Source organism: Styela clava, chromosome 13 (assembly GCF_964204865.1).
Source record: "Styela clava chromosome 13, kaStyClav1.hap1.2, whole genome shotgun sequence".
NCBI lineage: Eukaryota > Metazoa > Chordata > Ascidiacea > Stolidobranchia > Styelidae > Styela > Styela clava.
This window is the reverse complement of record NC_135262.1, coordinates 12,466,791-12,493,261: the sequence shown is the minus strand read 5'-3', so window position 1 is coordinate 12,493,261 and position 26,471 is coordinate 12,466,791. Positions and strand designations below refer to the sequence as shown.

The window sequence follows — 26,471 nt, the reverse complement described above, 5'->3', positions numbered from 1 at the left end:
TGCGGTGGAATGAGGGAGTGTTTTTTTAAATTTATGCAAATTTCGGTGTTTTTTGGGTGGTAATAGAAGACATATTATCCCTTCCATCTACCAAAGTATTTTGAGTTAGATAGCGAAATTGCTACAGCAATATTATGCTATTGTTTGCCAACCAAGAAGCGGTAACAGTAAAGGATTTAGCAAATATTTCTATTTTTTATTACGGTTTGAAGTTTCAACACCCAAGAAAAATAATGCCTTTTTTCTATCCGGTTTGTGACTCAGACCACCCCTTTTAAAAAAAATATTTTTTTCCAATTGCCATTTGCAAGCTCGTTAAATAAGCTTTTCAACGAGCCGTCAGTGGGCAGCAGAGGATCATTACTTTTTCGTTAGTCGATCGATTAGTTGTGGGGGTACAAATGCATAAAGTCGACGTAGCAAATACGATTATTTAATAAAAAATAAAAATCGCATGGAAAGGGTTAAGGATGGTCAAGTTCCTGTTTTCTTCTAGTTCTTTGAGAGCTCTTCCTTGGTCCTGCGTAAGATTAGGCGTTAGTTTAGGCTGATTATTTATGGCAAGAACTATTTTACTGCAGGTCAAATTTGCTGTATCTTTTGGAATTCGTCGAAGAGCATTTTCTGCAGCGGACAAAATAGCTTGAGTTGAGGGCTTTCTTGATGTGGTAGCGAAATTCATCCCGAGTTCTAGAACCTCTGTTTGAACCTCAAATTATATCGTTTTGCTATACACCGGTTGTGCTTTATTTATCTTTGACATGAATATACCTGGTGGCAATCATGCGCTAATCTCATACACGAAATGGACTGGTCACCAGACAAGAGACGGTGATTCGCCATATGATTAAGTCATCTTATCGGCTTTTCTTTCCCCTGGAATAAATATATAGATCCTTTCCTACCATAACCAAATACTGTCACTAAAGCTGACCAGGCAACTGTCGATTCACTGCTCATTGCTGCCTAGATTAAAAACTGCATTCAATATATTTAATAGGCTTTATTTAGTTATGTTTCACAGTTTTTCAAGAGCTTCAAAATGTTAAAGAGTAAACAAAAAATATTTGTTGAAAATAAAATGTGGAACAGTCTAGGATAAGTGCACATAGGAGCGTTCAGGTATGAAGTATCTTTGATGTACAGATCGTAATGTCAGTAACACAGGTTGATAAACATTTTCCATCTCAAATCTGTAAGAAAATTAAACTGTAATAAACACATTGGCATAGTAAAAAATTTATTCAATCAAAACTTATAAGTAATACAAGAATAGACATTAACCAGTGCATCCTCAATTCCTGAGAAATGCTATTTAATTTTAAATAAGTCCATGCTTCCAAAAACAAATACCGGTAACTAACTGACTAACTAATCCCATCCTGACATGGACTGGTAACCGCACGAAAGGCTGTTGTTCACCATATGACTAAGCCGTCGCATCGGCTTTTTTCTCTCCCAGGATAAATATGTAAATCCTATTCATGAAGGCACTTGATTACAGAATGAAAACAAATTTATTGCTCAGCCAGCCTTACCTGTCTATTGGAGATGGGAAAGGATTCATATACATTGTACTAAGTGGTAAAATAATTTTGCTGGCAAACCCAGCCATCAGGTCAGGATATGGACGAGACAGTGGATTCAATTTATATTCTGCTGCAAGTTCGTTGCGTTGTCTAGCACGATGTGCAGTGTGCATTTCTCCCAGTCTCACTAAAGCCTAAAATTGGAAAGAATATTAAAATTTAGAAAACTTAATTTGGACATGGTTCTTCAATCATTTTTGGTTATTTCAGAAATTTCCAGTCCAAATTTTCATATAGAATTAATATATAATGTAGGACTATATTCTTGCTTACCTATTTGATAGCATTTTTATTACAAAAAAGGGAATAAGATGTCAACAGTACAACAATCTCTCAATGAGTGCTTCGCACAGAGTGACTCAAAAAAAAAACAGAACCAGTGAACATAACTTTAGTGCAAAGCGTAGATTACTGAAATTTTGGGTGCAATCATTCACAAACAGAAGTTCAAGTGTTAAATAAATTTTCTTTATTTTTGTAGAAGTAATTAAGAAATTTATGGGTCACCCTGTAAATAGAGAAAAGTCGCTTTATAAGACTAAAAAATATTTTACAGCTTCCTATTGCCTCGCTAGTAGGGAAAGATTAAAGTTCAACAGACATTTTTCTGCAATCAATCGTTAATCGTTATTGTCGTTTAATTTAAAGTAACAGGAAATGAAGGATAATCAAATTGTCAATACAAAAAACAATCACCTGTGGTCCTTCTAGTTTAGGCAATACAAGTACAGTATTTTTCACTGGTTTAATTTTGCTTTCTGCTTGTTTGACTCGATCAAGTTCTTTTTCTAATGACATCTCACAGAAGTAATTGATGACCTGAAACAAAGAAGTTTATTTATCTAATTCTAAAAGGGCAAAAATAACAATTAAGTAGAAATTAGAATACCTTTTAAAGTCTCTGTATAGAGTAAAACAGCTAGTAAGGAAGATTTTCAATATAGATACAGAACCCAGGTCAAATGCCCCCCCACAAGGGAGCATAGGCTATTTTTGAGGGGGCGTGAAACTAATTAAAGTAAACAATATCTGTTAGATTTGATTTTGCCCGCCTTTTTTTGGATATTCACATTTCTCTATTTTGAATGAAACATACCTTCGCTTTACTATCTGTTATTTGTAGCTTACTGTTAGCTAGTTATTTTCAGGTGGGGCGCGAGACTCGACAAATTTTCAAAAAGTGGGGGTGCAACCTAAAATGTTTAAGAACCACTGTTCTAGAGAGAGCATAACTTTTTTGCAAAATTTCCTAGATTACTGGAACTTCTGGGTACATCATACACAAACAAATGTTCAAGTGTAAATAAATTTTCTTGTGATTAAGAAATTTATAGGTTCTTTTTTGGGGTGCAAACTGTATAAAACATGAATTGAGCAATATAAACTATAAATATGTATAATTTAAATAAAAACTATGAAAAAAAACGAAACGTTTACCGACCTCCATGGATGTTATATTTTGTAGCGACTGTTCAGTAGCTTGCAGAGTAAAATGTACTCTAGGAGTTCCACGTTGAGTACTCCCGCGCGAACTACCAGTTTTTAAGACACTTTGTGGCGTCTCTGGTGGTTTTCTTATTGTCGCCTTCAAATCTCCCTTTTTCAATTCTTCTAGAACTTGCTCCAGATGAACCTTTTATAAATGAGAAAAGATTATTGGTAATTTCATGAGTAGGAAGAATGTTTATCTTTCGCATTCTGATGAACCATGATTGGCTATTACTGTGTAAGCCAAGAACAAAATCATCTTTTACCAAATATCTCATATTGATAGATCAGAAATCATGCTACTACAGTAATTCAACAGTAATCATTATTGAATTTTTCACCATCATGTAAATACGCTTTGTACAAATAATATAAGAAACAAACATAAAAATGGTATTTCAGGAGAAGGCGCGAAAAATCAATACTGATTATCATGCAGTGATTGAGTCTAACAGTTATCAGTAGAAAAAAAGTCAAACATTGTATCATTTATAAAGTTTTCAGCAACAACAAAAAAAATGATATACAAAAATACGACTCCGAGCACCGTCAAGCAAGGTAACCATAAGAACAACATTCTAAATACAAGGCAGCACTAACTAAATATAGTACCGGCATCCAAGTACATGTAAGGCGCAGGTGTAGTACATTCAGGTGCATGATACATAGACTGATGATGTATAAACTACATAAGTAACGAAATATTTAATAGTTTGATTCTATTTAATCCCAGTGATCATAGCTATATTTTACTTGGCCACATGTAGTTAACTGAAATCAAGGTCACACTAACAACTTTTCATCTGACAGCAAATATATTACTGTTGAAGGAGGACCAAGTGAATTTCCCCGGTCCATGTTTGAGCTCAAGAACAAAACCCCTTTATAACTAAAATTCTATCATGTTAACTTCAACATCATTACATAATCGCTCCAGATATAACTTAGTATCATGGTCATATCAACATATTCACTTGTACATTGTGTATCAATGTTACAAATAAAAATGCAGCAGTAAAGTAGGGATAAAATTTACCTTGAAGTTTTCAGTCCATTCCTTCATCCATTTTCTTGCTATTTCTTTGATTTGTGATTTCAACGATGTTGTTTCATTCAAATTCCATACTTCCCAAGTTTCAAGTTCTTTGCCAAGATAATTGTGACTATCCTAACAAAAAATAAATACACAATGGTCTAGTAATCAGAAAAATTCTAAAATCAGTTAAAAACCAGTGAAAATTCTGAAATGAGTTTGTAAAGTTGGAAGTATATAATATTGGACAAGAGGGCATAATTCAGCATTTGATTGACCTAACCTAACGACTTAGCTCTACCTCTAATGGATATGAGGGATCACTGTTTAAAGCTGGTTTTAAAATGATTCCTATATTTTTCCTTTGTTAAAAATTCAATATTAATGCCAGGTAGGCTTCATAGGAATACGCTCGCCACCGCACCTCTGATTACCCTGCATGGGTTCGCAGGTTCGATTCGAATCTCATTCGGGAATAGATATGTGCGGGAGGATTGCTGGATTCCTTGGCACTGCAAGGTGGTTCACGTAACTGTGACGACTTCCTCCACCATCAAGTATATGCCCCCGAAAAACAAATGACTGGCTAACTAATCCCATACCCGACATGGACTGGTAACCGGCCGAGAGGTCGTGGTTCGGCATATAATTAAGACGTCTTATAGACTTTCCTCTCCCCTTGATGAATATGTAAATCCTATCCTATATAAAAAAGGATGGAACTACACAACATGTTCTATCAAGAGCACTGACACATAGTTTAGCATGAGTATCTTATAGAAAAATAATTTCTCAAGAAGGAAATTTCATACTCATCTAACACAGATAGGCATTATACAGAAAGCCCCATTAGTTTTCTATTTGGATGGTTGATAGAGCGAACTGTAAGAGTATCTTCTGCATTGTTTATTTTAATTGTATTCGTAGTAATGTATGAGCAACATCAAGGTGCATTGTCTTACCCTCATTCCAAGTTGAAGTAATATATTTTTGATGAAATTTTTATGAGTTGTTTCTCCTTCCAAATACTGAGTTAATAGTTCAAGAATAAATTCATCAGTTGCTCCTAAAACTGCTTGCATGAATTTGAGAGCCGAACGTAAAAATGCAGCTTGATTTGGATCCTAGGAGTAAGCATAAGTAAGGTGTAAAACTTTAAAAAAACATATCAATACCTTTACTATTTTATAAGGAAAAAGTAAGTGTAGTCAGACATTATGGATATACAGGGTGTCCATAAAGTCCCTTTACAATTCCAATTTTGTTACGAAGTGAGTTCTTAATATATCCTAACCGGTTTGTTGTTTTTTAATCAGAATTATTCAAGTATATTTACTTCAATTAAGGCAAAAAATTTCATGACCTCATGGGCACCCTATATATACAACATAAAATATTACTCCAGTGAGATAATCTCATATGCTCATTCCAGGTTATCAATAATCGCTCAATTCATGGGGCTACATAAAATTGAGACATCGGCAAGACGGAAATTATATTTTGAAGACAAAACTTTCCAAACAGTATTTATTATAGCATATTGGTTTGGGTCCTAGTTCAAGCACCGAGTCCGCTTACTACATTACTCTAAGTGAGGTTATGCCAAACTAAAATGATTCAGGTCTATCTAAACCGGGTATTTTTTTTTAAAAAGTGACTGCTCGTCAATAGAGTCTTGTGCAGATCAAAAGTGCTAAATGCCCTATCAATGCCTCAAGTATCAAGCTACATTATACTGCGGGATTCAGTAACCTGTATGTACACCTAAGGAACAGCAAACTAAAAAACTATCAACATCAAAATTTTTAATTTTTAATAATATGTAAAATTTCTAGTTATCACAATAATGTGGAAAGATTAGGACCATGATATTAACTGTTACCGTAATTTATTTCCATAACAGAATTGAGCCAAATCAAGTCACTAAAATTCATTTCAGAATTTTTTCAAAAAAATTGACCGGTGTAGCTACAGTACTTGATTAGTCACACACGTCAAAATATAAAAAAGCACTATATGAATTGAACCTATTGAAGGTGGACCGCAAAGCATTTCCAAATGTTACATACACTTTTCGATTACATTGGGGAATTGTATCATCATGACAGTCCCCAGACTTGTAACAGAACTAAAATAAGGGAAATCAGAATAAAATCATGGCCTAACCCTGACCTGGTACATACACTACGGGAATACCCACTTTTGATGTATAATAATAATAGGTATCTGTGATGCTGATATATTATAAACAACATCGACACCAAATTTTGATCTCTCTTCTCATTTTATTGCCATCTTACCTTTGGTGATGGCGGATTTGAAGAATTCAAGACAAAATTAATTGCATTGATGATATGCTTTGTGTCAACGATATCTTCCTGTTGCCATAGCATTAGTAAAGCATCAACAATAGCTCTGCGGAAATCCCAATCCGTTGCAATACCCATCACATCAGATATTATATTGCAAAATTGGCTTGCAACATAAGGCCGTCTCAATCTCTGAATACAGACCAAATAGAAAAATTAGAAAGATCATTAAATAACCATCCAGCTTATTGTGTGGGACCATATCAGGAATTGGTTCCGTGGTTAGCGTGCTGTGTGAAGCGCTAGGAATATGCTTAGCATTGCATCGAATAATAAAGAGGATAATTATGTGAGAGAAGATTACTGAACTCCTCGTTGAGTAGGGTAGTTCACATAACTGCTGTCCAGTTATGATCTCATCTACCAACAAGTCCATGAATCTGAAAACAAATACCTGACTAACTAATCGCAAACCCGACATTGACTGGTCACCAGACAAGAGGCTGTGATAGTCATATCATTACACCGTCTTGTTGGCTTTCCTCTTTCTTACAGAAATTAATATGAAAATCTTATCCAAAAAAAATTCTAAAATAACCAGAACTTACTTCAAAAATATAATCCTTGTATTTCTCAAACCAATCTTTGCCTTGGAACTGCGTCAAAAAGTTGGGTGATGGGGAAGCAGGATGAGGGGGTGTCCGTGGGGGTGGTGTGGGTGAATGAACAACTTGTGGTGGGGGCGGACTGGCAGGTTTCGGAGGTGGTGGGGGTCTGGATACCAACTTAACAATAGGTTTGATCGGCTTTGATGGCGGTTTGGGGGCTGGAAAATGAATGAAAATTGTAATACCATTTTAATATTATCCGGCAAGTAAAATATAATACTATGCTATTAAAAAAATTAAAAATATTCAGACATATTATTTAACAGCATTCTAAGACGTTGCCACTGAAAATTTAAGAAAATGAAAACTTTTTAGATATTTCAAATCCCATTTACTGTGCTCTATCAATGGACAATTAATATATACCAATATATAAACAACCATAAAACATCCTAATTTACGATAACCAATGACGACACAAAAATGTTAAACAATGGTTTTCGACTAACAGTAAAAATATCAATACAGGTAATATAGAAAAAAAAAATTTATTTAGGAAATAAATTTGTGAACCTGATTTGACATTGAACATAGGTTATAAGAGTAGTGTGCAACGATGGATTCCTTTCGCTTTTCACTTTACCACTCTCATTAGTACAATGAGTGTTATTTTAATGACAGAACATTCCTAAAGTTGATCAAATACCCATGAAAACTAAGTAAATCTCCATAATTTTTAGGCTGTGACTGAATAAGCATAAGCCATGTATATCTCAGGCACATTTCATTCACAGGCCCTATTGTGGCAGTGGAATAATATAGTACAGGAATAGCGAACCACTGACCCGCATGTCACAAAGTGATCTACCATGTTTTTTCGGAAATGTTAAATAACATTGAAGCTTTACGGTTGTGACTTTAATGCAGTTAAAAGCTGATTAATTGCTCTCAGAGTGAAAGTCTTTACACTTTTTTTGAAACCATGATTCGAAATATTATTATTAAGGATTCGTAATCCACATACAAGCAAATCCGTGTTTTTGCTCATGAATTTCATAAAATCGAGTACCAGTCTTGATAGAAGTGCTGCATGTGTAAATCTCAAAACCATATGACTTGTAAAAAATATGCAACAGCACGTTTCTCATAGATTAAATAGTTGCCATTCCTGTCCTAATACAAACATAGTTAAATGATCAACTCTGGTACATCGTAACATTCTACGACATCCTATACCCACAAACATATATACCTGGTGTAGGTTCTGGAGGAGGGACTGGGGTTGTAATATATCGTTCAATTTTGGGGCGCGGACGAGGCTTCACTGTGCAAATACAAGTATGAATGAAAAGTCGTAAGATATGCCATGAATAAAACTTATCAAAAAAAAATTAACAGTTTCTCTATACGACATATTTTAAAGGTTCTGCACAATTGCCAAGTAAATAGCTATAGTTTGGAAAGATTGAATCTTCCTAGTCCCAATTTATTACACCGAGTCGAGGTGGTGGTCATGGTATATGGAACCAAGATTTTAACCTGCAATGTCATCATGATCAAGTCTAATGCTTTTACCAACCACTAGATCACTAGACTCGTCTGAAATTTGAAAAAAAAATTGGGTCCCTTGAAAAAAAGATTGGGAACCACTGCACTAGACTACTGCGCCCACTAGCATTTTGTTGACAAATTCAGGCAACAGAAGATAATTGATCTTGTGGATGACCATACATGTAATGCATACAAAATCCTGTCAAACATTAGAATGAAAGCCTATGATGTCACTATATGATGGAAAGTCAATGATACTCAAACGCCATACCAAAAGATATGTTAAAAATATCTTTTGGATATTTTATATGAAATAGAATTAAACCAAAAAATGTTTGTCCTCCAATTATAATTTTGAGATTTTTTAAAAATTTTGTCTTATGAGAACTGAAATTTCTTGAAATTGTCCCTCAAATATACTGGACGATACTGGCTTAAACAGGACTACACAAAAAGTATTGCTTGGTCAGAAACCTACCTTTTACTTGAGGAGGTCGAGCAACAGGTGGAGGAGTTTCAGGTTCTGGTTCTGGAGGAGGTGGAGGAGTTTTCATAGCCGATCTTAATTTTTCCATCAATGCAGATGGTTTCTTCCCAACTTTCTTTGCATCCTTCCTCTTTCCTCCAGCTAATATTATAATAATATTATTAGATTATAATCACCCCGAAAAATAAAAAATAGAATTATTCTATTTATTCCGAGAGAGAGTGAAGCTAACAAGGAAGCCTAAACAGAAGTTGAATGAAGGATAAAAATAGCACTTCAATGGTGAGAGGTCCGACAATGTCTTCTAAATCAAGGGTGTGCAACCTTCAATGCAGGAGGGCCAGATAAAAATGACTGGGTGAAACCCCAGGTCACATCTTTATTTACCATAGGCTTTCAAGTAGTTACAAGCACAAAAATTTTGGTTATTGATATTATGACATGCATTATTCACTTCGCACAAGCTAGCTGTTCGGGTATTGTAACACTTAGGCATAGATAATAAAATAGACTCCGGTATAAGCTTTGCAATAGAAAGGGATTGGAATCACTCGCACGTGCCAAATTGTACTTGTTTCGCGGGCACATAATTTAAAATTTGTACTTCTCCGCGGGCTGCACAATTTTCCCTGCGCACCACAGGTTGCACACCCTTGTCCTAAATCATCACCCACGGGACTCAAACCCGCAAGCATATATATTCGTAATGTGATTCTGCAAAATACAATTTTGATAATGTTTTACATTTCCCTTGAACAACGCTTTGCTTTCATCATTTAAATATTTCAGTATATATGAATCATTTCAACAAGCGTCAAATCACCAAGACGAACCTGATGGGTCAATAGCGTCGTCATCATCCCAATCTCTCTCTTCATCTTCCCATAAAGATCCAGATTCTGAAGGTGTTGCCAAATTAAATTCAAAAGTAGGAATATCACTCGATGATGGTTTTCTTTTTCCCTGATGAAATCGGAAAATAAAAATTATTGCACAATTTTAAAATTAGTCTACTGTCAATTTTGACTTGCTCATACAAAAAAAAAATTATTTGGCTTATAGAAATAAGTGCCTCAAACGGTGTATGACACCTGTGCAAAATACTTAAAAAACCTGGATTTCAACTACCTATGAGTGAATGTTGTATCTCCTTTCTCAAAAGTCTGTCCACAAGAACAGACCTGGACCTAGTATTCTAAATTCTACAGACTATCAAATAATTTGGTGAAGAATGGCCTCTCTGTTCCAAAATCTTACTCATCACAAAACTCTACTCTTGGTGATGTATTCAAATTTTAGCTGAATACTCAGAGTAGGTAAGTTCTCAAAATATACTCAAAATTTACCTACAATGACCAATTCAATAAAAACAGATGAAAATGGGAAATTATATAGTTGATTGAATATTTCATTTCAAATAATGCTTGTAATCATAAAACCATGAAAAAAGCAGAGTTTTTTACCAGGGCGAAATTTTATTGTTTCAGGGGAGAGTATTTCACTTTATATGGCTTTTAGTATTACTTACCGTATATTCCTTACTTATTTAATATTATTGTGATATTATGATTGTCAAACTATATAAGGGCCGATGGCAAGTTGCGAGTATTGCTAACAAATGATCCGTTAAAGATTGAACAGCAAACGGAAACAGTTTTTATGCTTAGTGACATCACAAATAGTTGTAAGCGTTGGTAAATGTTTTCAATAAGTGGAGAATGATGAATTTTAAAAACGGCAAATAAAGGCATGCATAAAAAAAGTTTGGAACCACTGCCCTCGAGAAACATAGTCAAGATGTATAATATAATTAAAGTACTGTTAAGTATGTAACATCTTGTAAAGCTGGCTGCATCTAATCTCTCGCCATCTTTTTATCTTCAATATTAAAATCTAACTTATTTCTAGATAATCTCACCAATGATAGATAAGGTGCGGCCATATTTTCTTCAACCTCCATTACATCAAATTCTGCCTGTTATAAATCATGATAGAAAGCAACTTAAATATAACTAAAATTATTCTGTTTTTAACTGGTTATGAAATAATAACGAAAAGCATAAATTTCTAAACTTTCTTAATAATATGCAATCTGTCATCTTAATGATAAATGCTGACTACATAGGTGGATGACACCAACCATCTGAAGCGATCAGTTTTGTCTGAAATTAAAACCAAACTTTTGTATTTTGCTCATTCAATAAAGAGTGGGAGCATTGGTCTAGTGCTTAAAGCGTCAGACTTAGTTTTGATAGCATCACAGGTTAAAATTCTGAGTCAAAACCCCATATTCCTCACTTCAATCCAGGGTGTATTCAATCAGGTAATGCAAAACCGAAAAAATTCTAATCCTTTCAAAATAAAGTGAGAGCCATATTCAGGGTAAAAGGTGTATAAATATGACATATAAAAAGTATTTTACCGAAGTAAAGGAAACTAGGAATGTACAAATTTCCATCACTATTATTCTAGAGCTGATATAGGCAATCTACAGCCTGGGGGCCAAATCTGGTCTGTTGAGTAATTCAAACTGACTCGATTGGTCCAAAAACCTTGTCCACCACTGTTCTAGACGTAACAGATTCTTTCATTAATGGTAAACTGTTACTCTTCTAATAGTAAGTACTCTTAATTTCATATTTAATTCAAGGCAAGTTTGCACTAATTAAACAAAAAATGTTTTGTTTACATATGCTTCTTTGTACCCTTAGTCATATATTATCACCTTTTTCTTGTTAATTTCAGCCCATTGTTCTTCTGTAAATTGTGGAGGTTTATATAAAAGTTCTTCTTTTTGTTTTTCCACATCTTCCTGAAGCCATAAAAACTTAGCAAGAATCGAATTTGGAATAAATCCAGTTGGATTGACAATATATTTACTAGCAGGTTCATAATCAGGACCAGATTCGGTGAAATGCTGGAAATTAGAAAAGAATGAATATGAGTTTTTGAAGTGAAAAAATATCAACACATATATACCCTCTGATCTGAAACTGGATCTTAAATTAAACAAATGCAATGGCCAAGTGCAAGAATGAGAGACCCACAGCTTTGTCAAGGTTGTTGTGGGTGGTAGAACCAAACAATAATAGAAGTTTCCAGCATACACACAGAAGAGTTTCATCATTAGCTCAGGCATTAATGTGTTAAATAAGTTTGAAATATTATAAAACTTCGTTACAAATTTCAGTATTATATTGTGTGCGGTGTTTAAAAGTATTGTAACATCATTGAAATAAATCACTAATTACTAATCAACTCATTGTTAGTACGGATCAAGTATAACAAATTCAGTAGCCTTTGCCAGAGCGCAAAAATTTCAGTTTACAAACCCAGCTTAAGTATTTATTACAGTGGTTCTCAAACTGTATGGGCCACGCCCCTTTTAAGAATTTGTCAAGTCTCACGCCCCTCCTCAAAAATAACTACGTTAGATAACAATAAACATGTTGACATTGTATGGAGGGTTCCAGAATCTGTGAACTAGCAGCATTTAATTGAACTCGTAAACACGTTCCACACTATGGATAGTAAAGATACAAGCCCAACAGCTCTCTGCAAAATCGAAACAATAAAGAAATGTAAATATCCAAAAAAAGGCGGGCGAGATCAAATCTAACAAATGTTTTTGATTAGCTTTATGCCCCCTCAAAAAATTGTCTGCACCCCACTCCACCCCCACAACAACCAATGATTTATTATATAGTTTATTTAATGTGAACATCTCATGGAATGATATTACCGTTTCTTTGTCTTTTGCTGCTTCTACAATTTCCTTCATAGGCTTTACTGCGGAAATCGGAGGAAAAAATCCTGCTTTCCTCTCTTCAAACCATTCTTGAGGAGCTAAAATGGAAGATATCAATCCATTTTTTTAATACAAGATTCAACTAAGAGCAAATAAAACATTTGTAAAGCATAAGCATTATTTGTATTCAGCACTTTAAGACAATCTTGCTCAAGTATCTCGGTGGATCACTTACGGATCCGAAGTAAGAAATACATAAGAAAAAGAACATGCACAATATCCTAGTACACTAAATTTCATTCACCTAAATTGAACTTTTTGAATGTCTTTTGCATCCCAACGATAGGGTGAAATTTCCTATGATACATTTCAATAGCTGTTTATATCTACTAATTCCATTAAGCTCGTCGTGTCAAACATTTCAGAAAATAATGATTATTTCTGTGCAGATGACTGTACCAAAGCAAAAAAAATTTAAAAATGAACATACTTTGAGGTTTTTCTTGTGGAGGATCAGGAGAGAAATCATCAGGTTCAGGTATCTGTAAAAAATCACATTTGCATAAAAAATTAATCATAAAGCGAAGGCTTTAACAAGGACAGAAATAGTTTTTTCACTAAATATCATTCTTCCTAAACTTGTTATATATTAATGGTTTTCCTCAGGTCTGGAGACTTTTTCAAGACAATATTTTGATACACATTACGCAGTGTTTAAGCAACAGACTTGATTGACTGTGTTTGCATCACAGATTACATATCTCGGGTTCAAATCCTGTGCCCCACCTCACCCAGGGTGTAATGAATTGAGCAACGTCGAACCGAAAGGACCCAGGCACTTACAAATAATAAATAACTCCTAACATATTGTTAGATATTAGCAGATGCTTGTTTGGGTCCTTGTTTGGAATGGAAGGCCAGAATAAGCATCGTAAAAAATGATATGCACATACCATGACTTTTTTCCTTGGACGATAAAACATTTCCATATATTTCCTAAATGCTCGATTTTCTGTTCGTTTTGTTGACTTCCTCAGTTTACGTTTCGCTTCGACACTCCCATCAGAATTCCGAATTCCACTCAACTCTTTCTCTCTTCTCTCGAGTATTTCAAAAGCCTTCAATCTCACTCTTTCTTCCTCGTCAACCTCTCGTAACTCCTCAGCAGACATTGGATCCCAAGCATAATTAAATCTGAATATTGTATACCAAGACTTTGCATACCATATAGACTGAAGATATATATATATATAGCAATGGGGTGAAAGGTCGAGTCATTTACTCGAGTTGAGTCACTTTCGATTCACCAATTATCAAAGACTCTAAGAGACTCAACACTTAAGTCATCTAATTGAAATGACTTGAACTCATACTCATCAAACTGCCAGTGAGATTTAACTCAAAATTTGCTCAACTTAACGAGACTCATGACTACTCGAAGAATAAGGACTTCCAGCCAACAACGATCCATAGAAATTATGTGTTTTTATTATAAATTCCTTATCAAATAATCTGAATGTGTCTATTTTGCAACAAAAACTTATACGAATTGAATAAATTTGACAAAAAATGGTAATTTTGATTATCTGTTGATTATCTGGAATATTTATGTGCGCGAGAATTGCAAGACTTATTGCCATAGGATGGTTCACATAACTACTGGTCAGTTACTACGGATTTCTCCACCATAAAGTCCATGCATCTGAAACAAATAACAGGTTGACTATTCATATACCTGTCATGGACCTGTAACCAAATGAAAGGCCTTGTTTTGTCATAATATTGAGCCTGCATATTGGCTTTTTTCTCCCTTGGAATAAATATGGAAATCCTATTCTATTCAAATCAGTTGTGATAAGATAATAAGCAGATAAGACACCTACTTCATGTAAGATGACTTGGCTTCTTTAACACATCTTAGCACTTCTGAAGACAAATTTCTCGTGAGCGTTTCATCGAGTGGGATAGGATTTTCATCAATCGGATCAGTAAATTGCATGCAAACCATTTTAAAAATATAAGCTTGTGGGAGATAATTCTGATGTTCAATCCGATGTATATTTCCTCCGAGTCCAACGAGTAAATCACCTCGTTCGCTACAAAATTGTATACTTTTCGGTTCGGCATTGAGCTTCAATGTTCTTAATTGAAAAACAATATTAATTAATATTTGTAAATAGATATAAACAAAAGAGCAACGTTTAAAAACAAGGACACAAAAATCAGAGATCATAAAACAGCAAAATTCGGGGAGAATTATCAGGATTTATAGAATTCAGTAAAAATTTGAAAAAAATAATAACTTTAGGCTTCTAGTGACTTCTTGCATCGTCAATAACTGAAAATTATATATTGATTGATCCATCAATTATAAAGAAAAGCAATTTTTTCACAACAATAGCAATTTACCTGATTAAAATATTGAAATGATTCCAAATCCTGATGGTCCCATCTCTACTTGAAGAAGCGAATAGTTTGAGTCTGGAACAAAATGTCAATCCTGTCATATTATCAGTGTGATCATGATCTGGACTGTGATCGTAACGCTCTAAAAAGTAAGAAAGTTCCCTCTCAATGGGCTATGGTTATGAAAACAATAATAAAGCAGACATACAACGAAAAGGATGCCAAACTTTATGTTCATTATCCATAACTTTTATGAAAAATTCGAATGTTTTAGGCGCATCATGCAAAGTGTTAGGACTATGCTTGCCCCAGCACTTCTGATTCACAGGTTTAAATCCCACAGGGAATTATGTGCGAGAGGATTGCTAGACTCCTCTGCACTGTAGGGTGGTTCACGAAACTGCTCGTCACTTACGACTCCCTCCACCATCAAGTCCACGCATCTGGAACAAATAACTTGGAAACTAACCCTATACCTAACTTGGACTGGTAACTGGTTGAGAAGCCATTGAATCTAATATGATTAAGCAGTCTCATATGCTTTCCCTTCCCCAGGGATAAAAGGATGATTTGCATATAAAGCCTATCCTATATTTTGGGAAGAATTTTTAATTACCGTAAGCTTTCAAAATGGTTAAAATATAGCCTTATATGTATATTAATTAGGCTTGAAATATTCCTAATACAATGTCGAGTCAACTAATCGCATACAATTAATTAGAAAATATTATTTTTATAGCAATCATTACTCACTAGTACTCACCTTTCGTTTCTAAATCATATACGACAATACTATACGTCGCTGTCTCTGGTTGTTGGAAGGCTACGACAAGTCTTGACAATGCAATTGACATATGACGTGGTGTGTGCGCACAATAAAACGACATCAATAAACTTAATGCTTCAGCAGTGTTGGGAAATATCCTCCAAACTTTTACAACATTATCTGAAAAAATAGGAATTAAGCTGAATAACCATTTCAGTGGATAACGCGAGGGGAATTAATAAAATAACACATAATTCTCAAACTCAATTGAAGAGTTAATTAATGAGTGAAGTTTTGAGTAGAAACGGCGCTGAACATATTTCAAACTATATTTATATTAAAGAAGTTACCTTCTCCAGCACTTATAACTTGGTCGTTTTTTGTATTTGCAAGAATACCAATAACTCCTTTCAAACCATGCGCTTCTGTAACGTATAATATATTACCGGTATTCATATCAATATTTGCAATACAACCATCTCTGCGGCCAACAAGAAGAAGCGTCTTATTTCCATATCTGAAAACAAAATAACTATTTAACAAACTAAAAAATTTCCGAAACCAAACGAATTAATCAAAAAAAATTCTGGAAGTGATTTATGGAGAATAAAGGTTGTGAAACATTAAATGTAGTAACAATAATATATCAAAATTCAAAGTAATTATGCTATTTTTCTACTGTAAAATAAAAATAAGGCATACTTAGGCAGTCTTGTAATTTGTCTTGGCAATTTTGGTTTCTCTTGAGATGATTTCCACGTATCAACCAATTCAGCATTGTTCAAAACATATTCATATACACACATGCAGTTAATGTATTCACCTAAAACACAATAGATAAAAAGAAAATAAACCACAGCTTTTTGTAGGATGAACATTACAGATAGATTAAGAACAAGGCTAATTAGGTAAACATTTCATATTAGGATAGGATTTACATATTCATCCCGGGGAAGAGTAAAGCCGATAAGATGGCTTAATCATATCGCCGGATGAGAACAGAAGGGGCCTAAGTCACATTTTTGCAAAATTCACTTTTTTTCAATATTTTGGGGTTTTGAGCCATGCTCTACAAGGTGGTGGTCTTGAAATCCTGAATTTCTCAATAATAAAAATTTTAGCTGGACTTAGGACTGTAAAAGTTAAAAACAGAATGGGCCTAAGTCCAGCTAAAATTTTTAATATTATGAAATTCAGAATTTCAAGACCACCACCTTGTAGAGCATGGCTCAAAACCCTAAAATACTGAAAAAAGCTAGTCCCAAGTTCCAATATGATGGTAATGAACATCATGAATGAAATGTCCGAAACTTACATCCCTAAAAATTTCTTCAGTGCAACTTAGGCCTATGTCACCTTGTTTTACCTTGCATCCCATACAAAAAAATTCAGAAGTTGTTGAGAACAGAATGGGCCAAAGTCCATTATGGGGTTAAAAAAGCAGGAAGGAATTGAAGCTGAAGTGCCAAAAAATATGGATTACAAAGATATTCACATCCACATTAAAATAACCAGAGCTCAGGTCTTTACTAAGTGTGAATATCTAGAAATTCAAAAATAAAAAGATTCCAAATTGTTTTTTGCGTTTTTCTCAAAACTCAAAATTGTGACTTAGGCCTGTTCTGTTCTCACCCGGCGATATTGTGAACCACGGCATCTCGTCCGGTTACCAGTCCATGTTGAGTATGGGATTAGTTAGCCAGTTATTTTTTTCAAGATGCATAGACATGATGGTGGAGGAAGCCGTAATCGATCAGCGGTTACGTGAACCACCTCACGGTGGCGAGGAGTCCAGCAATCTTTTCGCACCTAATTAACCCCGCATAGGATTCAAACCTGTAAACCCACGTAGGGTGATCAGAGTTGTAGTGGCCACACCACGCCGCTGGGATGCCAACACAGACCAATTGTTGAGTCAAAAACATAAAAAATAGCATTGAAGGGATGGCAATACGAATTGATTACAGAATATGGTTAAAACACATATAATTATTTGGGATTTTTGTCGCTCAAAAATGATAGAATTGAAAAAATTTTGGATTGAAAAAATCGTATTGAAGAGTTGACACATGACAGTCTCTCCCAACATTGGTTGCAAACTCAATCGCATTTTTCGAATAAAATCCGAATATTGGATTATTTTATTCAAAGCATAGTCTACTTTGAACACATAATAGTCAACTCACCATCAAGATATTTCCAAACGTATTGAACAGTTGCTGGATTACTTGCAGTCCATGCTTTAACCAATGATCCATCAGAGTAAGCAGCGTAGACAGTTTCTCGTGGAACACAATAAACTGCGTCAACAAGATTTCCTTTCACTGAATGTTCTGTATTCGATTTTGTTTTACTCGATGGAAATGATTGGAATGGAACAAGTGATGTCAATACCGAACCATTTGTCGGTGAAATTATCCGAACTATGTTGTCTGTGGATTGCGTAAGCACACGCTCTGGAATCTGTGTAATTTAAAATATTGATAATCACAGGTGCATGCATTTAACCAATTTCTTTTGACAATCAGTTTTTATTTATTTGTTTTTATCTGTCAAATGTATTGTTATGCTGATTATGGAGTGGAAATAAACTTATACTTATACTTCAACACCACCATTAACCAAGGTTGCTTTTCTGCTACATTTCTGCTAGGATATTGGAAATTTTTTTTATATATCTTTGAAATTATTTTTTTCCAAAATCTGCGTTTTCACGCATTCAAAAGGACAATGATACCTTGCTCCAAGAGATAAATAAAATCATAAGAATTGAAAACTATTTTTTTTTAGGTACTTGTAATCAAAGTCTTTTTCAATATAGCACAGCTTCAATACAGAACAAATGATTTACAACATTTTAAAACTAATGAAAATACAAAAGTTTAGAATAACAACTTTGCAAGTGCTGTTGTTGGAAAATTAATACTAAATTGGAATACTTCATATTCAGGAAAAAAATTCTTCAAAAAAGTCAAATTTTCGTTTCCTCAACATAAATCATTGTCAGAGTGACAAAATGATTTTGTTGAATTTCACTGAGATTAAAAAAATTGGTTATGAATAACCATTACCCTTGCATATCTGTTGACTTTGAGTCCTTTTATTACGGCCATTAACCTGGCCTCCCCGTCCAAAAATGGCAAAAAACAGTATTTATAAAATAAATAAATATGATAATCAACCGAAATAATAAATGATATTCCATTGAACCAAGAATCGGAAGAGCAAACAAAAACTTACCTTTGCTGAAAGAGAAATTGACTCCATATTGAAGACATCGTGCCTGAAATGAAGAGCAATAGCTTATAAAAGTATGTTACATAGTAGGCTCACTCAATGTTGTACACTTTTAGCATAACAACTTACCCAACAGAAGTGAACATCTGATGAATATGGCTGATTGTCCATAAGTCAACCATATAAGATGAATATGAGAATAAATGTCCAAGTTCTGGTACCGTGCTCATCCCTTCATTTGGTTCATCAGTTTCAAGTCTAAAAGATACACAAAGAGAGAATCTACTTTGTGTCTCAGATCGCATCTAATTTTTGATTGAATTCGTAATTTCAGTGTCTTATGGAAGTCAAGGCCGATCAAATTCATAATTAGGGCACTGGACGGATTGAATATTAACACCACATGAACGTCCACCTGAAATGGGTACCCATGGATGGACTAAGGAATTGGCGGTTTCTGGAATATCTCAGCACTGCTAAATTGTTGTTGTTGTACTTGTTGTAAAAACGTTGTTTTCGTCCTCAATAAATGGACAAATTGATTTTACATTTTCAGTAATTAAAGAAGAACGAAGTTGTCAGAAAGCTATCACTTTTTTTTTTTCAAATTTTACAGGGCTCATTATTTCACTCAAACTTTTGCTGGTTTGAATAATTCATGAGCACTCCTAACAGATGACATTCTGCACAAATTTACTAATATTTAGTTGTAATTTAGCTGACATTGCAGTGGCCAAATTAGTCATTTCACATCTGTGTTCATAAATTTAAGCATCGACATCTTGTTAGTAATTCAAAATAAACAGAATTTCCAAACAATGATCAAAAATAGGCAATGTTTATATTTTATTATCCATATTAATGAATAATATAATAAAGATATGGATAGATAGAACACAAATCAGTATAATATGTTCTTTCAGAAGATGTAAAATAATACTTTGCACTTTGCAGTATTTCAAATTTTGTCCTACACAAAGCTCTAGTCTAGATAATAATCCTTCGAGACAAAGGCAGTCATTATGCTTAAAAAGAGCATAATAGTATGTCTTTAGTACCTTAATATTTTAAATATAACCACAAATACAATAAGGCAAATAGTTTCATTACTTTATTTAAACTTACAAATCGACTTCATCATATGTTTCTAAACTCCATAGACGTATGGTTGAATCATAAGATGCAGACATAAAATAAGGTCCCTGGTAAAAATAAATATAACATCGATTTAATATATCGATTAATATGTTTATTTAAATATCATGTAAAAATGACTGTTTCGTAGCAGCAATTTAATTTTGCGGCCATAAAAGCTATAAATAACCTTTAGTATGCGAGTATATCTTTGGATCAGAAGATTTTACAAATATCCTTTTGAAAAAGTTTTGGGTTTACCCTTAGGTACACAATTTAATACATTTACATAGTCAGTCTACACAGAGACTTCCTCTAGATAAAAACACCGTAATTTACCAATGGATATAAAGAAAGTGCTTGAACTGGACCATGGTGACCAACAAAAACATGTTGTACTTCGAAATTGGAATCCCATAATTTAATTGATCCATCTCTTGATCCAGTGACAACATATTTCAATGGATTGATAAATAAAATACTGAAAATATAAAATAAACACAAATTTAGATTTACAGGATAATGCTTTTGTTTTAGAAACCAAATAGTAGGTCATTCGTCTAATTAAGGCAGAAATTGCAATTTTGCAGATTCTATTCAATACCGATACCTAAAACTTTAAGAGTTAAAAGCTCACTTCTCCAAAATATACAAATATACTGTTATGCGCTGAGTTAGGATAGGATTTACATATTTATCCCGAGATAGAGAAAAGGCAAAAGGTGGCTTAATCATATGGCAAACCACGATCTCTACTCCGGTTACCAGTCCAAGACCGTTTGGGATTAGTTAGCCAGTTATTTGTTTTCAGAAGTATGGACCACACTAAGTTAAAGACCACAGACAATGAAAACAGCTGTTTTGAGAATTTGTTTATTTGCAACTTATTTGTGTATATACTAATAAAAATCAGCAGAAATTAACTTGTAATATATTATCAAGCCAAACAGTATCAATGCTGTTGAGGCATTTTTGCTAAGTGGCAATACAATACAGTAAAACTAATATTTAATATTTAAATAATTTGTTTACTTCAAAACTTTCAAACCTTGTGATATTTCTAACATGAAGATCTCTTCTATAACTTAATAATTTTCCTTGATATAAATTGAATATCTAAATAGAACATTGTAAATTTTGTAACAAATTATCAATGTATACTAGAAAAAAATTTACTTTATGAACAAAATTAAAACAAGAATATAGGATTTGTATATTTCACCCAGGGGAGAAGAAAGTCGATAAGACGACTTGACCATAAGGCGAACCACGCCTTTCGTCCGGTTACCATTCCATGTCGGGTATGGGATTAGATAGTTATTTGTTTTCGGAAGCATGGAGTTAATGGTGGAGGAAGCCATAACTGACCAGCGGTTACGTGAACCACCCTACGGCGCCAAAGAGTCCAGCAATCCTCCCGCACATAACTATTTTATTCTTTTTAGGGACAAAATAAACATTAGCACAGTGAAACCCATATTTTTATTGTGATCAATTTTGAGAACATAACCATACAGTATATGAAGTGATTATTATTACTATAATGTTACTATATTATAATATTATAACCATAATTATTAAACAACAGAACCATGCTTGAATATTTGGACTTAGAGGTCAAATGTGATATTACAGTATTCCCATGAATTGGAATAAAACAGTAAAACTTGGGGTGATTATAATAGTTATCATAATTTTCTTGGCTCAGCATACAGCCTACTCAATCAATAAAATAGTGCACTCAGAGTTTGAAAATGTGATTTTTGATGTGTTATATGTGCTAGGTCTAATGCGCCATCTCACCAACAAAAAAGTCAGCATAGCTATGAAATCATCTTAAAATATCAATCAAAAATGAAAAAAAAATGACTCACTGCAACACCTGTCCCACAAGAAGCATAACATTTTTGATTCTTGCTTGCTGACCCTTCTAACGTGATATTGTCAAAAACATCATTCGATGTTAGACCTTCTGTAATGACTTTGTGCGGAATTAAATATTTGTTACCGTATCGAAAACACCAGGACTAAAAAATAGAATATTAAAGTTGAGAGGGAAAACTGAAACATAATATTTCAATATTATAATTACTCTAACAATATTAAAAAAAATTAGTTAAGCCGATCTGCTATTTGATGTATGTTGGGAAGCATTCAGAATTGCATATGAAACCAGAGACCGAACTCTACTAAAAAACTACTTAACATGATTGAATTTATTTATTTTGAAATTGCAGTAATTCAACTGACATTTTTATACTTATTCATTATAAAATGCGGCCCGCAAGGGAAAATTGTGCGGCCCGTGGTGAAGTGCTAACTTTGAATGTGAATCTAGAATTAGATTTAATAGCAAATTATTTAGAAATGAATCCTAGCGATTTTTACCGAAAACATCTCAACAAAAATAACTTATAAAACCGCCTGAAAGACAAAGACTTGGAAATGGATATCGAATTGCTAGCACTTACATTGAAGCAAATTTGGATAAAGGTAGTCGGGAAAATAATCCAGCAGCAAATTTCTCACTAAATTTGTTTAAATTTGAATAAAAGTCTTCAAACAATTTTGCGTTTCAACTCATCATTTCTGCAAGGATCTCCAATAATGCCATTAGATTATCGGTAATAATAAAACAACACTATTCTGTGTCTGCAACTAATAGAGAGCCTATGTTAAATGAAGGTGCGGCCCGCCGTTTTACTCAGTTATGGATATTTGGCCCGCCTTCAAAAAAGGTTGCACACCCCTGATATAAGGCATAAATTGAACAGATTTTATATAATATAAAATACTTACAGTAACATTGCCAGATCCTGCTGTAACAACTTCATTACAACTTTCATTGCAAATCATACTAAAAATAAACAATAAAGCTTATTGGAAATATTCCGATTTAGACTGATGTATTAACACTGCAACATAGGATAGGATATGGTTTAACATATTTATTCCGAGGGAGATGAAAGAAAGATGATTAGACAGCGTAATCATATGGCAAACCACGAACTCTCGTCGGGTTAACAATCCATGTCAAGGTATGATATTGGTTTGTCAGTTATTTTTTGTTTTCAGATGCATGGACTTGATGGTTGAGGAAGTCGTAACTGACCAGCGGTTACGTGAACCACCCTATGGCGGTGAGGAGTTCAGCCATCTTCTCGCACATAATTATTGCTTCACAGGATTCAAACCTGCAAACCCACGCAAAGTAATCAGAGGTGTGGTGGCAGGAGCATTCCCAACTATTGGCATGATGCGACACACCGCTGATTCAAAACAGCGTATTAATATACCTTTTATTCCAAACTAGGCTCTGCACAAGCTAGGCAAGAAGCTACTATAGTTTGGAAGGACTGGGTGAAGAAAGACACCAAGGGTGGTGGGCATGGGATTTGAACCCAAGATTTTAAACTGCTTTGACCTCATAGTTAACGCTTTAACCATTAGGGCGGCGATTTATGTTATATTCAATCAGAAAATTTACAGTTCTCTGCAATAGCCTATAATAGCTACTCATTCACATAATGGTTGCTTGTTTGGACTACTTCAAAACAAAAGTAATTAATAATTTATAAATAATATAATAAAACATTTTATTGTAATATACAATGATGAACTTACCAACTGATTTTATATTGAAAGGTTGCTGTTGATATAAATTCAATATCTGAGTTTAACAACTGAAAATTAACAGTGTCAATCTTAGAAATTGTGTTAAATTGAACATAGTTCAATAATGTAAGAAACCTCATTACTTATTAACTTTCAATTTTTAAAACTTTCAAGTAAAATATCCAATATTAAAGGCTGTTACATATATAGCATTTAGAGTAAGAATATTCCCATAACTTCAAAAAATTTTGGGTGCTCCTGTAGTATGTGAATCAAGATGGCGGACACTGGAACGTAGTAGTATGTGTACCAGGTTAGGGTTAGGACATAATTTTATTCCAATTTTCCTCATTTTAGTTCTATTACGAGTTTGGGGACTAGCCAAGTGTCTCCCGTAGTATTTGCACCTGAAATTATGGCCTAACCCTAACCTGATACACATACTACGATGCGGAGTCCGCCATCTTGGTTCACATACTACATGAATACCGATTTTTGTTCATATAACAAACATTCTACAATGAATGTTTTATCTAGTTGCTTAAATTATTGGATTTTCATAATTAGCTCGCAAGCTTTTCTAATAATGTTGACAGACCAGAGTTTGTTGTCCCATTTACCAGCCCAGGTCAAATATAAAATAGCTAAAATTACTCCACAATTGTTCCACAAAAATGGACTGGAATTAGAACAAATCAAAGAAAATAAGAAATCTAGATTTTCACCTAATTAATATGAAATATCGTCTTTTAACAAAAACTCATTTGAAATAAAGGGTATAATAAAAAAAAAACCTTCATTTGTTGATCAGAAGTAAGTGCAATATATTGATTAGATTTTGAAGACCAGATCATATCAACAATTTGATCACCAGGATCAATGATATCTTTCCTTCGACCATCTCGATAAAATACTCGAATAAACTGGTTATCAACTGTGATTATTTCCTGTATAAAAAATATTTAATAGAAAATTACAAAAAATAAAGACAAAGTAGAAAGCTCAAACTAAATGAGTTGAATTTGAAAGTGATTGTTAGCTGACAGTTCAGAACATTTCCTCAGCCTTGACAATTTTATATTACTGTGTGGGATTGTTGGCCTCGATTTCTCGAGTGTTGACAAGGGCCATACAAAATAGCTTGGCAAGTCGAGTTGTGTTGCACACCCATGCTCTAAGCATACAAAAAGATACGAACACTCCTTTCATAATTCGAACAACTTTTAAGTAGAATGTTTTGCAAGGAAAATCAAATATAACTAATATCTAATTGCTAAATTCTGTAAAAAAAGGGTGTTATATTATATCATAGTAATACCTCTGTAATTGCATTATAAATAACACATCGCAATGGTTCATCATGATTCAGTTTTCTTTGGTGATGGATACCATGTGTAATAGTCGACGGCTTCACATCATCTCTTTTCATCAAATCAGTGAGAAGTTTCACAGAATTTCTGTTGAAGTAAATAATTACAGGAAGTAATTGGAAAACATATATACAGAAAATACCTGAAGAAAATAATTAGAGAAAATAATTAGAAAAAAAAATTAAAGAAAATAATTATGGATAAACATTTATCATTGGCACAGGTTGTTTTGGACAATTAAAAAAAAGCTACCAAATACCTTAATATCGACCATAGCTCCTTAGCCCTATTTCCATGTCTCTCACTCTTCATTGGCCATTCTGGAGTAGAAAGTGGAGTATGAGTGGGTAATTTTATTTTCGGAGTTTCAACAACAGACATTGTTGCATTAACAAAAACAGATTAATTTTGAGTTCATCTGCGACAGAAAACAACAGAAAAATGAAAGCTAAAGTAAATCCATATCAAAGATAATATTATTATGGATGTCAAATGATGACCTAACGTTAGCTCAAGAAAAGAAAAATTAATGCTGAAATCGAAATATTATTAAATTTCTGACCCGTCTGAAATTTTCGGCGGTGTGGCTCAACGGGCTAAGCGTTAGGAAAACGCTCGCCACCGCGCCTCTAATTACTCTGCGTGGGTTCGCAGGTTCGAATCCCATGCAGGGATGGTTATGTGCGAGAGGATTGCTGGACTCCTCGCCGTCGTTGGGTGGTTCACGTAACCGCTGGTCGGTTACGGCTTCCTCCACCACCAAGTCCATGCCTCCGAAAACAAACAATATAACTAATCCCATACCCGACTTGGAATGGTAACGGGACGAGAGGCCGTGGTTCGCCATATGGATAAGCCGTCTTATCGGCTTTCCTCTCCCCCGGGATAAATATGTAAATCCTATCCTATCCCTTCTAATGAAAATAATTATGAGAACGTAAAATGACATTTAGCCTATTCTACGATGAAATTATGGAACAATAAATTATTTTCGAGCTTATACCACAAAACGATAAACGAACCAGAACAGCACTAGGCCTTTATCGCGAGCTGTGGTTGTAATTTCGGCTTCAATGATCTCCACGGCAACCAACTCATGCGGAACGGGTATAGGTCAACAGTCGTCGGTC

At 34.1% G+C, this 26,471-nt stretch overlaps 1 protein-coding gene across 2 annotated transcripts; it reads right to left on the bottom strand.

Moving 5' to 3' along the window:
• Nucleotides 1-988: 988 nt before the first annotated feature.
• LOC120333160 (uncharacterized) lies at nt 989-25,755 on the bottom strand. Of its 2 annotated transcripts, XM_078119470.1 has the most exons (32): nt 25,601-25,755; nt 25,290-25,428; nt 24,766-24,918; nt 23,981-24,039; nt 23,156-23,213; nt 22,231-22,383; nt 21,405-21,472; nt 20,696-20,837; nt 20,348-20,424; nt 19,352-19,480; nt 19,226-19,268; nt 18,172-18,448; nt 16,688-16,808; nt 16,336-16,502; nt 15,983-16,165; nt 15,223-15,361; nt 14,697-14,954; nt 13,767-14,007; nt 13,304-13,355; nt 12,808-12,911; nt 11,791-11,982; nt 9,899-10,028; nt 9,057-9,206; nt 8,280-8,351; nt 7,028-7,245; nt 6,411-6,611; nt 5,073-5,234; nt 4,114-4,245; nt 3,031-3,222; nt 2,286-2,408; nt 1,539-1,723; nt 989-1,193 (listed from the first exon to the last, which is right to left on the bottom strand). In XM_078119470.1, exons 1-32 carry the CDS (start codon nt 25,720-25,722, stop codon nt 1,094-1,096), a joined length of 4,542 nt encoding a protein of 1,513 aa, XP_077975596.1. In that variant the 5' UTR covers nt 25,723-25,755; the 3' UTR covers nt 989-1,093. The 2 variants fall into 2 exon arrangements, with proteins under 2 accessions (XP_077975596.1, XP_039256458.2); XM_039400524.2 differs by lacking the exon at nt 8,280-8,351.
• Nucleotides 25,756-26,471: the final 716 nt, after the last annotated feature.